At 44.0% G+C, this 12,405-nt stretch overlaps 1 protein-coding gene across 4 annotated transcripts in view; it reads right to left on the bottom strand.

The window, feature by feature from the left end:
* The window catches only part of zranb3 (zinc finger, RAN-binding domain containing 3), a 186,126-nt gene that overhangs the window by 169,731 nt on the left and 3,990 nt on the right, over positions 1–12,405 (bottom strand). For 3 of the 4 annotated variants that reach the window (XM_070875416.1, XM_070875418.1, XM_070875417.1), the window contains exon 3: positions 11,900–12,087. In XM_070875416.1, coding sequence (XP_070731517.1) covers positions 11,900–12,069 — 170 coding nt within the window. In that variant the 5' untranslated portion in view covers positions 12,070–12,087. Of the gene's footprint in view, positions 1–11,899; positions 12,088–12,405 lie in introns of those variants that run through there. The other variant, XM_070875419.1, reaches the window with a different exon arrangement.

Raw genomic sequence — 12,405 nt, 5'->3', positions numbered from 1 at the left:
GGGGGAAAAGGAGATGGGTGGGGGGAAAAGGAGATGGGTGGGGGGAAAAGGAGATGGGTGGGGGGAAAAGGAGATGGGTGGGGGGAAAAGGAGATGGGTGGGGGGAAAAGGAGATGGGTGGGGGAAAAGGAGATGGGTGGGGGGAAAAGGAGATGGGTGGGGGGAAAAGGAGATGGGTGGGGGGAAAAGGAGATGGGTGGGGGGAAAAGGAGATGGGTGGGGGGAAAAGGAGATGAGGGGGAAAGGAGATGGGGGGGAAAGGAGATGGGGGGGAAAGGAGATGGGGGGAAAGGAGATGGGGGGAGGGAAAGAGATGGGGGGAGGGAAAGAGATGGGGGGAGGGAAAGAGATGGGGGGAGGGAAAGAGATGGGGGGGGGGGAAGGAGATTGGGGGGAGGGGGAAAAGGAGAAGTGGGAGGGAGGCTGATCGGGCCGGGACCGAGACTTCCCAGCACCAGATTTACAGGTAGGTGGCGTCGGTTCGGTTCGGGTCGGGGGGAGGGAGGGAGGGAGGGAGGGAGGGAGAGGGAGGTCAGGTCGGATCCAGGGGGGGAGCGGAAGCGGGGTCGGGTCCGGTGGCGGGAAGCGGGAGTCGAGTCGGGTCGGGAGGAAGCAGGAGCTGGCCGTGGGAGGAGCCTTATTCACGCAGCCCCAGTGAGGCCATTGGGCCAGGGCTAGGGGCTGCGTGCTTCGGGCCCCTTCCACACAGTTTTGGGCGCCTGGAGCTACTGCACTTGCGTGCCCACTGTAGCGCGCATGTGCAGAGGTCCCGGCACTGTTTTCAGCGCAGGGACCTGGCTCCGCCCCCTACAGCTCCTGCTGCGCTGCGCCAAGGGCCAGAGGACCTGCAGGGAGGTGGAGAATATGGAGGGTTTTTTTTAGGCGCACTTTGTGGCGCGAGAAACGGGCGTCCAGGTCGGGACTGCGCCTTTCTAGGCGTGGCTCGAAACTTGGGCCCATTATCTGAACAATCGCCACTTTAAAATGGACCTAGTTTTTTTTTTAAGGTCATAGCTCCTCAAAATACATTCCATGTCCATACATACAGCTGTACGATAGAGACCACTGCAGGCAAATACCTTAATATTGCAAATCATAACATGGCTGTTGATATTTTCTACTCTCTACACAAGCAAACAGTTTACTTAAGAGCACAAGTATGAAACTGCACACATTTATATTTAAAACTTGCATTTATATACCTCCGAAATCCAGAAACCTCAGGACAGAGGCCATTCTGGATTTCGGAAGATACTTCCGATATCCCGAATCCGGAAACGCCCGTGCCAAGGTTTCTGTATTTCCTGATTTCAGAACCCTTCGACCAGCCGACTTTCAACTAACACTACAGGGCCTGTATTTTCCGATTCATCACTGTACTGACATCTTAATAGAGACGCTTCTAAGAAGGCTACACATACAAATGGATGTCTTAAACCCTGTAATACTGCTGGATGCCCTTGGTACCTGTAATAAAATTTCACTTTGACTTATTTTTGATCTCTTGCAGTATAGTCCGGCTTAATGACTGTAGCTGTTCTGCATTGGTTGAACATACTAAGCATTGAGTCTAAGATTCCTGGATGTCTTTTGGTTTTTTCCTTCACTATTTTTACACCACACATGGAATACAGGTGTCACTAACTTTTTCTTCTTGTGTGCAGCACTTTAGATTTGCCGTTACTGTATAGTATTCAATTTTAGGTTTCAATTATCTGCCTAGATGCATATTTTATCCAACGCAGTCTGTAATTTCTGAGCTGCCTCTTCTGATACGTATCGCTGTCCCTCCTAGTTTGCTACCATCTTCAAATATGAAAAGCATGAAATATAATAAAGGTTTTTATTTGTTAAATAGTACAGGTATGAAATATAAAACAGTAAGTGAAGACCTTTGTTTGGTAAACAGAATACTAGTATGAAACAGAATAATCATCTTCTTAGGCAGTCCTCGGAATAGACTTTCCAGACCGAGGGGTCCAATGTAGGACCTACAGTCTCTGTCACAGGTGGGGCAGACGATGGTTGGAAGGACGGGTGGGTTCGGTGCTTGGGTTGTCGTGCGCTCCTTCCGCTGTTGACAGGTTGAAGCCAAGTGTAATGTATAAAGAATAATCTTTCTTCTTGTGATCCACTTCATAAGTAAGCTGCACAGAAATAGGTACAGTTACAATTGGCTGGAGGTTGTGCTTGAGGTAGAGGGTTCAGTTATGATGGCTGGAGCTGACGATGGGCTAACAATAGGATTATCAAATGTGGAAATTGCTGGCATAGTTGCAGGCTGTCAGTCTTGGGCATTGTGCTGTGACATCCTGTGAAACATATTGTCTAATGTTACTTGTTTAAATAATTTGGGCTTTTCTTTTATTAATTTTTCTCGAATTCGATACACCTGCATTATTTCCTCTTCACTTATGCAGTTTCATTGCTCTAAGGCGTTAATTAATTCTTGACAAAGATTGATTGCACTTTTTCGACTTGATTATCAACATCAGCATCGTCCTCACTGCTTTCATCCTTTTCCTCTGGATGCAAAACCATTCCCGTAATTTCTTCATCTGTCACTGAATGCACAATGGGAGCATCGTTGTCTATGTTAATGACTCCTGCGACATCACAGTCTAAGGATAAGGGGTAAGCCATTTAGGACCGAGATTAGGAGAAACTTCTTCGCCCAGAGAGTGGTGAACCTGTGGAATTCTCTACCACAGAAAGTTGTTGAGGCCAATTCACTAAATATATTCAAAAAAGAGTTAGATGTCGTCCTTACTACTAGGGAGATCAAGGAGTATGGCGAGAAAGCAGGAATGGGGTACTGAAGTTGCATGTTCAGCCATGAACTCATTGAATGGCGGTGCAGGCTCGAAGGGCCGAATGGCCTACTCCTGCACCTATTTTATTTGTTTCTATGTTTCTATTATCATTCTTTAATTCATGCGCAGCTTCACAAGTCAGCCCTCTTGTGTATTCTAAAAATTGAGCAATCATTTCCTTCTCCCTGACACATGAAAGCCTTGAAAGTCATCATCATCATCGGCATCTTCATTAAGCATAGTTGCTGGCCAGAGGTTGTGCCAAGCATTGACCAAGGTGTCTGTAGTTACCAAGTTCCATGCATCCGCAGCTGCCCGTATGGCGTTCTCAAAAGGTTTCTCAGTGAATAACGCTTTTATTCCCATGCCTCGTTTTTGTCGACACTTCATCTATCTCAAAATTCCTTGGTCCATTGGTTATATCAGTGAGGTAAGTAGATTCCATGGACATTATCCTTACTAAAAGCTGAGCATCAGGATATGCTGAGCAATTGTCTAGCAGCAAGAATATTTTGCAGTTTTCTTCAAGGCCAGCTTCCGTGCAATGAGCACGCGCCTGAGGGACAAAATGCTTCTCAAACCAGTTCAGAAAGATTACCCTGGTTACCCATGCTTTCTTACTGGCATAATAATGCACTGGCAATACTCATGCCCTGAAACATCTTGGACGTTGGCTTCTCCTGAAGACCATAAGCTTACACTTGTGTCCCAGCCGCATTTGCAGCAGCAAGCAAAGTCAATCTAAGTTTGGCATCTTTTACACCTGTTGACTGCGATTCTGCTGCTGCTAATGTATTTCTCGGCATGTAGCGCCAACAGTGCTGTCTCGTCAACATTGTACTTTTGCTCAGCCGAAAGGTTTTTATCAGCAATTCGTTTATGACGAACTTACCTATGTAATTTTCAGCTGGCAAACATTTAAAGATCACATGGATGAACTTCAGCAATTGTACATTCCTGTCTGGAGTAAAAATAAAACAGGGAAGGTGGCTCAATCGTGGCCAACAAGGGAAATTAAGGATAGTGTTAAATCCAAGAAAGAGGCATATAAATTGGCCAGAAAAAGCAACAAACCTGAGGACTGGGAGAAATTTAGAATCCAGCAGAGGAGGACAAAGGGTTTAATTAAGAGGGGGAAAATAGAGTATGAGAAAAAGCTTGCCGGGAACATAAAAACTGACTGCAAAAACTTCTATAGATATGTGAAGAGAAAAAGATTAGTGAAGACAAACATAGGTCTCTTGCAGTCAGAATCAGATGAATTTATAATGGGGAATAAAGAAATGGCAGACCAATTGAACAAATACTTTGGTTCTGTCTTCACGAAGGAAGACACAAATACCCCTCCGGAAATACTTGGGGACCGAGAGTCTAGTGAGAAGGAGGAACTGAAGGATATCCTTATTAGGTGGGATATTGTGTTCGGGAAATTGATGGGATTGAAGGCCGATAAATCCCCAGGGCCTGATAGTCTGCATCCCAGAGTAATTAAGGAAGTGGCCCTAGAAATAGTGGATGCATTGGTGATCATTTTCCAACAGTCTATCGACTCTGGATCAGTATCTATGGACTGGAGGGTAGCTAATGTAACACCACTTTTTAAAAAAGGGAGGGAGAGAGAAAGCGGGTAATTATAGACCGGTTAGCCTGACATCAGTAGTAGGGAAAATGTTGGAATCAATTATTAAGGATGAAATAGCAGTGCATTTGGAAAGCAGCGACAGGATCGGTCCAAGTCAGCATGGATTTATGAAGGGGAAATCATGCTTGACAAATCTTCTGGAACTTGTTGAGGATGTAACTAGTAGAGTGGATGTGGTGTATTTGGACTTTCAAAAGGCTTTTGACAAGGTCCCACACAAGAGACTGATGTGCAAAATCAAAGCACATGGTATTGGGGGTAATATACTGACGTGGATTGAGAACTGGTTGGCAGAAAGGAAGCAGAGAGTCAGGATAAACAGGCCCTTTTCAGAATGGCAAGCAGTGACTAGTGGGGTGCCGCAGGGCTCAGTGCTGGGACCCCAGCTCTTTACAATATACATCAATGATTTGGATGAAGGAATGGAGTGGAATATCGGCAAGTTTGCAGATGACACTAAGCTGGGTGGCAGTGTGAGCTGTGAGGGAGACACTAGGAGGATGCAGGGTGACTTGGACAGGTTAGGTGAGTGAGCAAATGCATGGCAGATGCAGTATAATGTGGATAAATGTGAGGTTATCCACTTTGGGGGCAAAAACATGAAGGCAGAATATTGTCTGAAAGGCGGCAGATTTGGAAAAGGGGAAGTGCAATGAGACCTGGGTGTCATGTTACATCAGTCATTGAAAGTTGGCATGCAGGTACAGTAGGTGGTGAAGAAGGCAAATGGTATGTTGGCCTTCATAGCTAGGGGATTTGAGTATAGGAGCAGGGAGGTCTTACTGCAGTTGTACAGGGCCTTGGTGAGGCCTCACCTGGAATATTGTGTTCAGTTTTGGTCTCCTAATCTGAGGAACGACGTTTTTGCTATTGAGGGAGTGCAGCGAAGGTTCACCAGACTGATTCCAGGGATGGCAGGACTGAGGAGAGACTGGATCAACTGGGCCTTTATACATTGGCATTTAGAAGGATGAGAGGGGATCTCATAGAAACATACAAGATTCTGACGGGACCGGACAGGTTAGATGCGGCTAGAATGTTCCCGACGTTGGGGAAGTCCAGAACCAGGGGACACAGTCTTAGGATAAGGGGTAGGCCATTTAGGACTGAGATGAGGAGAAACTTCTTCACTCAGAGAGTTGTTAACCTGTGGAATTCCCTACCACAGAAAGTTGTTGATGCCAGTTCATTGGATGTATTCAAGGAGGAGTTAGATATGGCCCTTGGGCTAAGGGGATCAAAGGTTATGGAGAGAAAGCAGGAAAGGGGTACTGAGGGAATGATCAGCCATGATCTTATTGAATGGTGGTGCAGGCTCGAAGGCCCAAATGGCCTACTCCTGCACCTATTTTCTGTGTTTCCATGTTTCATCATCTGCGGAGGCTTTTTCACCACACTTTCAATTGCCTGGTGCCATGACTCTTTTTAAATTTGGCTAACCAACCAGAAGAGTACTCGCATGGACTTTCAATCCCCAGTTCTGCATGGACTATCTTGGCTTGTTGCTCCACTATTGGGCCAGACAAAGGATTCCTTTTCACTTCTCCTCTGTCGCCACCACTCCATCAATACTTGATCCAAATCATCACATTTAGGCTTATGTAGTTTTTTTTTTAAACTCATTTCCTGCTGAACATCACTTTCTGCATAAAACTTCATGATCTGTTCTTTGTTTTCTGATATCATAAATGGTGGAGATTCCAACATCATACTTCTCACTCAATCTTCTCACTGAAGCACCTCTATCTAATATCTGGAGTAACTCCACTTTCTTGGCAGTTGACAATGAACTATGAACTCTTTGCTTTACCTGTACCCGTATTACCCATTGGGGTATCTGTTGGCCTTTTTGACATGGTTGCAATGACAAACAACACAAATTCACAATCTGTACCTGTGCAGACCTTTAAAATTGGGAAAAACACCATAGTGATTGAGTCAGGTTGGGCGGGGTCTGATCAAGGGGTGTACGTGGGTCAGGTGGGGTAGGTTGGGTCGCCCTATAATGTACCTATCTTTGTTTAAAGTCACTAATTCATTTAGTAAAATGCTGATTTTACAACTGAATGTACAGATATTCTTATTAAAATGATGAAAACTTCAAATGGCAAAATTCACGGCTCGAGTCACACGTTGGTTAAGTCGGCTCGGCTCGGGTCGGGTCGGCTAGGGGTCATGGGGCATTGTGATTCGATCGCAGCTCCGTATTTGCGCAGTTTGAAAACAAAGGCAGTTTGGGGAACCGATTCCAGACGACTATTTTGTACAGGTATTGTGCCGTTTAAAAAACACAGAACAGGCTGAACGGAGTTTTGCCGAAGTCTTGCGCCTGCGGTTTTTAAAATACCGCTGAAAAGCGAACCACCGGCGTGCAAAACTGGAAATACCAGTATTGCCGTACTTTGGACTTTTGGCGCACCCGTATTCTGGGTGGAAAAAAAAACGCCCAAGAAAAACCTGCGTTGCAGCTCCAAAAATAGCGGTACCTGTAGGTATGAAGACCTGCAAAAAAGGTAATGTAAAGTTTTTATCTTTTAATTCTTTTTCAGCAATTTAGTAGGCAAGGGTTTTGTGAATGTTTTGTGAATTTTTATTTTTTGGTGCGTGTCTGTGTGTGTGGAGAGGGGGGATTATTTATCGTTGCAAAAAAACCTATTTGGGTCAGCGGTGACCCATAGTTAGTTAGAAAAAAAACCCTCAGAAATGAGAGATGAGGTAACAGGAATCATGTCTCAAACACATTGACTAAGATTACACCATGCGATGAGAAGAAGGGCCAAGCAGCTTGGTGGGGTGGGGGGAGGGGGAGGTGGGGGTACAAACAAACTGCTTGTCCTCTCTCCTTTCAGGATTCTTTGCAGTTCAAGTTGGTCATTGTCCTTGAACTGCGTTTCCACAATTCAGGTTTGCGGAATAATTAATGGCTGTGAGAAATGAACCATTCGTCTCATTGCAATATCTTCTCATGCACATTTCCAGTCTGTCACTCATACTGGACACTGAATAAAAATGCTGATTATTTTTTGTTCAGTTCATGAATTTGATAAGCTGTATCAATAAAACTGCACCAGGTTATCCCTCTTAAATATATCAAGGAATATTTTTAATGCAAACGTTGTGTTTTTGAAAATACATTCTATAATGCTGCATAATCGTTAGGAAAGTGGCAATGCCGGTACTGCTATCAAGGAGAAGTGTGATATTCTGGATGAAATAAATATAGTGAGAGAGGAAGTATTAAGGGATTTAACAGCTTTGAAAGTAGATAAGTCCCCAGGCCCGGATAAAATGCATACCAGGCTATTGAGCGAAGTAAAAAAGGAAATAGCAGAGGCCTTGACCATCATTTTCCAGTCCTCTTTGAATTTGGGCATGGTGCCGGAGGATTGGAGGACTGCTAATGTAGTACCCTTGTTTAAGAAGGGAGAAAGGGCTAGGCTGAGTAATTACAGGTCTGTCAGCCTAACCTCAGTGGTGGGAAAATTATTGTGAAAATCCTGAAAGACAGGCTAAATCTACATTTGGAAAGGCCAGGATTATTTAGGGACAGTCAGCATGGAGTTGTTAAGGTAAGATTGTGTTTGACTAACTTGATTGAATTTTTTGAGGAGGTAACCAAGAAGGTCGATGAGGGTAGTGCGTACGATGTGGTGTATATGGACTTTAGCAAAGCTTTTGATAAGGTCCCGCATGGTAGACTGGTCACGAAGGTTAAAGCCCATGGAATCCAGGGCAAAGTGGCAAGTTTGATTTTAAATTGATTTGGAGGTAGGAAGCAAAGGGTAATGGTTGATGAATGTTTTTGTGACTGGAAGGATGTTTCCAGTGGGATTCCGCAGGACTCCGTCCTGGTTCCCTTGCTTTTTGTGGTATATATTAACGATTAAGATTTGAATATAGGGAGTATGATTAAGAAGTTTGCAGACGACACTAAAATTGGCTGTGTGGTTGATAATGAAGAGGAAAGTCATGGGCTGCAGAAGAATATCAATCTAATGGTCAGGTGGGCAGAGCAGTGGCAAATGGAATTGAATTCAGGGAAGTGTGAGGTAATGCATTTTGGGAGAGCTAATAAGGAAAGGGTATACACATTAAGCGGTCAGCCACTTAATAGTGTAGGTGAACAAAGGAACCTTGGAATGCTTGTCCACAGATCACTGAAAGTAGCAGGCCAGGTGGATAAGGTAGTTAAGAAGGCATACGGAATGCTTGCCTTTATTGGCCAAAGTATAGAATATAAGAGCAGGGAGGTTATGCTTAAATTGTTTTTTCGGCCACAGCTGGAGTACTGCATGCAGTTCTGGTCGCCGTATTATAGGAAGGACGTGATTGCACTAGAGAGGGTGCAGAGGAGATTTACTAGGATGCTGCTGAGAATGGAGAATTTTAGCTTTGAGGACAGATTGGATAGGCTGGGTTTGTTTTCATTGGAATAGAGGAGGTTGAGGTGTACAAAATATTGAGGGGCCTGGACATAGTGGATAGTAAGGGCCTATTTCCATTGGTGGAGGGGTCTATTACGAGGGGCCATAGTTTTAAGGTGAGTGGTGGAAATTTCAGAGGGGATTTGAGGGGGGGCTATGTTACGCAGAGGGTTGTGGGGATCTGGAATTCACTGCCTGGAAGAGCGGTGGATGCAGAAACCTTCACCTCTTTTATGAGATGGTTGGATGGGCACTTAGAAGTGCTGTAACCTGCAGGGTTTCGGACCTAGAGCTGGTAATTGGGATTAGATTGGATAACCTCTTGTTGCCGGCGCAGATACAATGGCAAGTACTGCAAGGAATCGAATACGGCCAGGGGGATCTCCAGGACTAGTCGAAATGGCCTCCTTCTGCGTTGTAAATTTCTATGTTTCTATAATTGAGCTGGTTCATGGAAGATTTTACATTCAACGATATGCAAAAGATTTAAAGCGGAATCTTGAGCAAAAAAAGATCTTAAAACTAGAGCAATTTTGAGCACAATGTGTGTCTGGATTGCCGACTGTGCCCAAAGCAGAAACTCTTGGTTATTGTATTCTTTGACACTAATTATCTGAAAAGAACATTCTGCTTTCCAAAATTCTGCTGCCCATATTCTGTCCTCTTCCTCCTTTTAAATTCAAAATCATTATACAGGTTGAGCATCCAAAATCTGGAAACCTCGGGACCAAGGCCGTTCCAAAATCCGGAAATATCCAGAACATCTTTGTCTGGGCCAAGGTAAAGGGGAGAAGGGGTGGGGGTGGGGGGGGGTGAAGAGAGAAGGGGGGGAGCCGGGGCTGGGGCAAAGTCGGGCAGGGGCGAGGTTGGAGGGCCGGGGCGGGCGAAGTCAGGTCGGAGGTCCAGGGCGAAGTTGGGCTGGGGCGAGGTCGGACCGAGCCGCCAAGGCGAGATCGGGCCGAAGTCGGGGTGGGCAAAGTCGGGCCGCTGAGGCAGGAGGATTCCGGATTTGGAAACATTTTCCGGTTTCCGGATGATCCCGCCATGGATCGGCCCGGTGTCCGGAACATTCCGAATTTTGGCACTGCGGATTTCGAACGCTCAACCTGTACTTATTGATAAGTAACTTTATAGCCTTGCTTCGTACCAGCTCTGTGATTTCGTTCACCCCTATATTCTCCATTGAATGCTCCAGAACTCTGAATCTGGCCTTCTGTGTATCATTCCACCACTGGATGCAAAGCATTCAGCCAATTTGGTCCTACTGCTTGGAGCTCCCTCCCGAAAGCTCTCTGTCTTCCCTTCTCTCCACTTTGTTAAACCTCCTCAAAACCCATGTGTTTGGCCCAGCCTTTGGATACTCTTTCCAATTCCTTCCTGACTTGGCATCAATTTTAATTGTCTACTGTATCTGTGAAGCATCTTGGGAATTTTTTTCTCCATATAAAGTGGTACAGGTTCGACCTCCCAAATCCGTGGAGGGGTCGTCCGGAATATGTTCCAAAATCCGCTCACGTTTTAAAACAGCGAAAGCGGTATTTTTGCGCCAAAAATACCGCTAATCACTCTGCTATTTTTTTTTAAAAAAGGTCTGGGCCTAGGGAATCGCTGCAAAAGAATTAATAAAAACTTTAATGTGCCTTTTTTGCAGGTCTTCATATCTACTCCACTGTCCCAATGGCTGCAACACAAGTTTGCTCCGACATTCATCTGTAGTTATTGCCTCATGGACTTCCTGGGAGACTCTCACAGATCCATTAGAAATGCAATGATAATTCTCAGCTAATATGATGAGTACATTTTTTATAACCTTTATTGCCAGACAAAAGATCATTTCTACTGAGTACAACAACTTTCTGGAATACTAAATGCAGCAACAGAAGATACTATGTACGTTTATGCTAATTGTCTGAAAAGAACATTCTGCTCATCTTTATATAGACTGTATTCATGCCTCTCACCCCACCCCAGCCCAAACATTCTCAGATGCAGACACACACACACACACTATCCTGTACTATTGCTAAACTCAATTTCTATCAATCGACATTGCCACAAGCTACACAAAATCCACTTATGGCAGGAATTTGCTCCTTAATTTCAACGGGTGCAAAAGATTGCAAATTGATCTTTGGGTATCTACAGCTCAAACAAAAGCAGCTGCTAATCAGATGCCAGCGCATCTCTGAAATTCACTCCTTTAGCACTATACCTCCTTTAAGAGCCTCCTTAAAACACACCTTTTCGACCAAGCTTTTGGTTACCCCTCCTAATAGCGTCTTTTTTGGCTCAGAGTTCATTATTTCCTTTATGCCTCTGTGCAGTGCCTTGGATCCATTTTTCTATGTTAAAGACACGTATAAATGCACGTTGTTGTTGTGGCATAATTACACGTCACCATTCAGGTGTAATTTATGATTGGTCAGCCATAACAATATTAAATAACTTCAGCTAAGAGGGAGGAAAATAACATCTGTATGCCCTAGCTCCTGGCAGCTTAGGACATGGTGGAATTGGAAATGCACTTGCATAAGTGACCAAAAAGCCTTGTTGGGAGTCAAGTGTATTTTACCTTTATCAACTATATTTATAATCATTAGAACATTGTTTTGAAGCAATGTATAAAAATGTGTAATTATACTATACAGTACTTTTAAGGCTGCTAGGTTCCAAAACTTTATTTTCCAGTATTCTATGCCCCAATAAAAGCAACTGTCTTGCATCTGTCGCACATGAGATTCACACTTTATTATAAAAGTAAAACAACCTTAAAAAAAAACACAATCAGTGACCTCGAGCTTGAAATTTACAAGCAACTTACTGACTATTTGGTCTCAGCTATAATTACCTGGATTCCTAGAGTACATTTGGCATGCCTTTGAGGGGCAGGCCACGTTTACACACAAACCTCACGCATGCTCCAGACTGCTCATGTGCAATGCCCTAGGAGGTCAGCTGGTAAAATACAATAATATGTGTTCTTGTTATCACAAAACGAAATTGATAAAAATTTTGCTTACCTGCCATTTCTCTCAATGGCAAACTTGATGCCTTCTTTCTGGAAAGAAAGTAATCTCTGATTGAGCTTTTCGGGCAGCATTGACAACAGGATGTCAAATTCATCTTCTGAGCAGTTGTTCTTAAAGAATAAAGAGGGAGGACTTTGCTGAAGCTTCTGGACTTTCTTCATGGTTTCTTCAACCACTGGCTATATTTTAAAATGTTAGAATATAAATTAGGCCTTGTTATTGATATTTTGCTAAGAAAATATTTAATTACAGATTACAAAGAGAACTTTAACACTTGTCACTCTGAACACTGGATTTGTTACAAACATCAGCATCCAAAAAGGAAATTTTAATGTATTTGCAGGCCAGATTGTAATTTCAGAACTCAACATTAATTACAACACTGATATTTGCCATAATCTGACTTTTGGGAGGTTCCTTTCTGGCACAGCATAACACCTTTAGTTATTTTTGTGGGGGAACAAGAAACAGCTGTAAAAAAAATCAAACCGAGAACT

This window comes from Pristiophorus japonicus, chromosome 3 (assembly GCF_044704955.1).
Source record: "Pristiophorus japonicus isolate sPriJap1 chromosome 3, sPriJap1.hap1, whole genome shotgun sequence".
Classification (NCBI taxonomy): Eukaryota; Metazoa; Chordata; class Chondrichthyes; family Pristiophoridae; genus Pristiophorus; species Pristiophorus japonicus.
The sequence above is the reverse complement of the archived record's forward strand: the minus strand, read 5'-3'. Positions and strand labels throughout refer to the sequence as shown.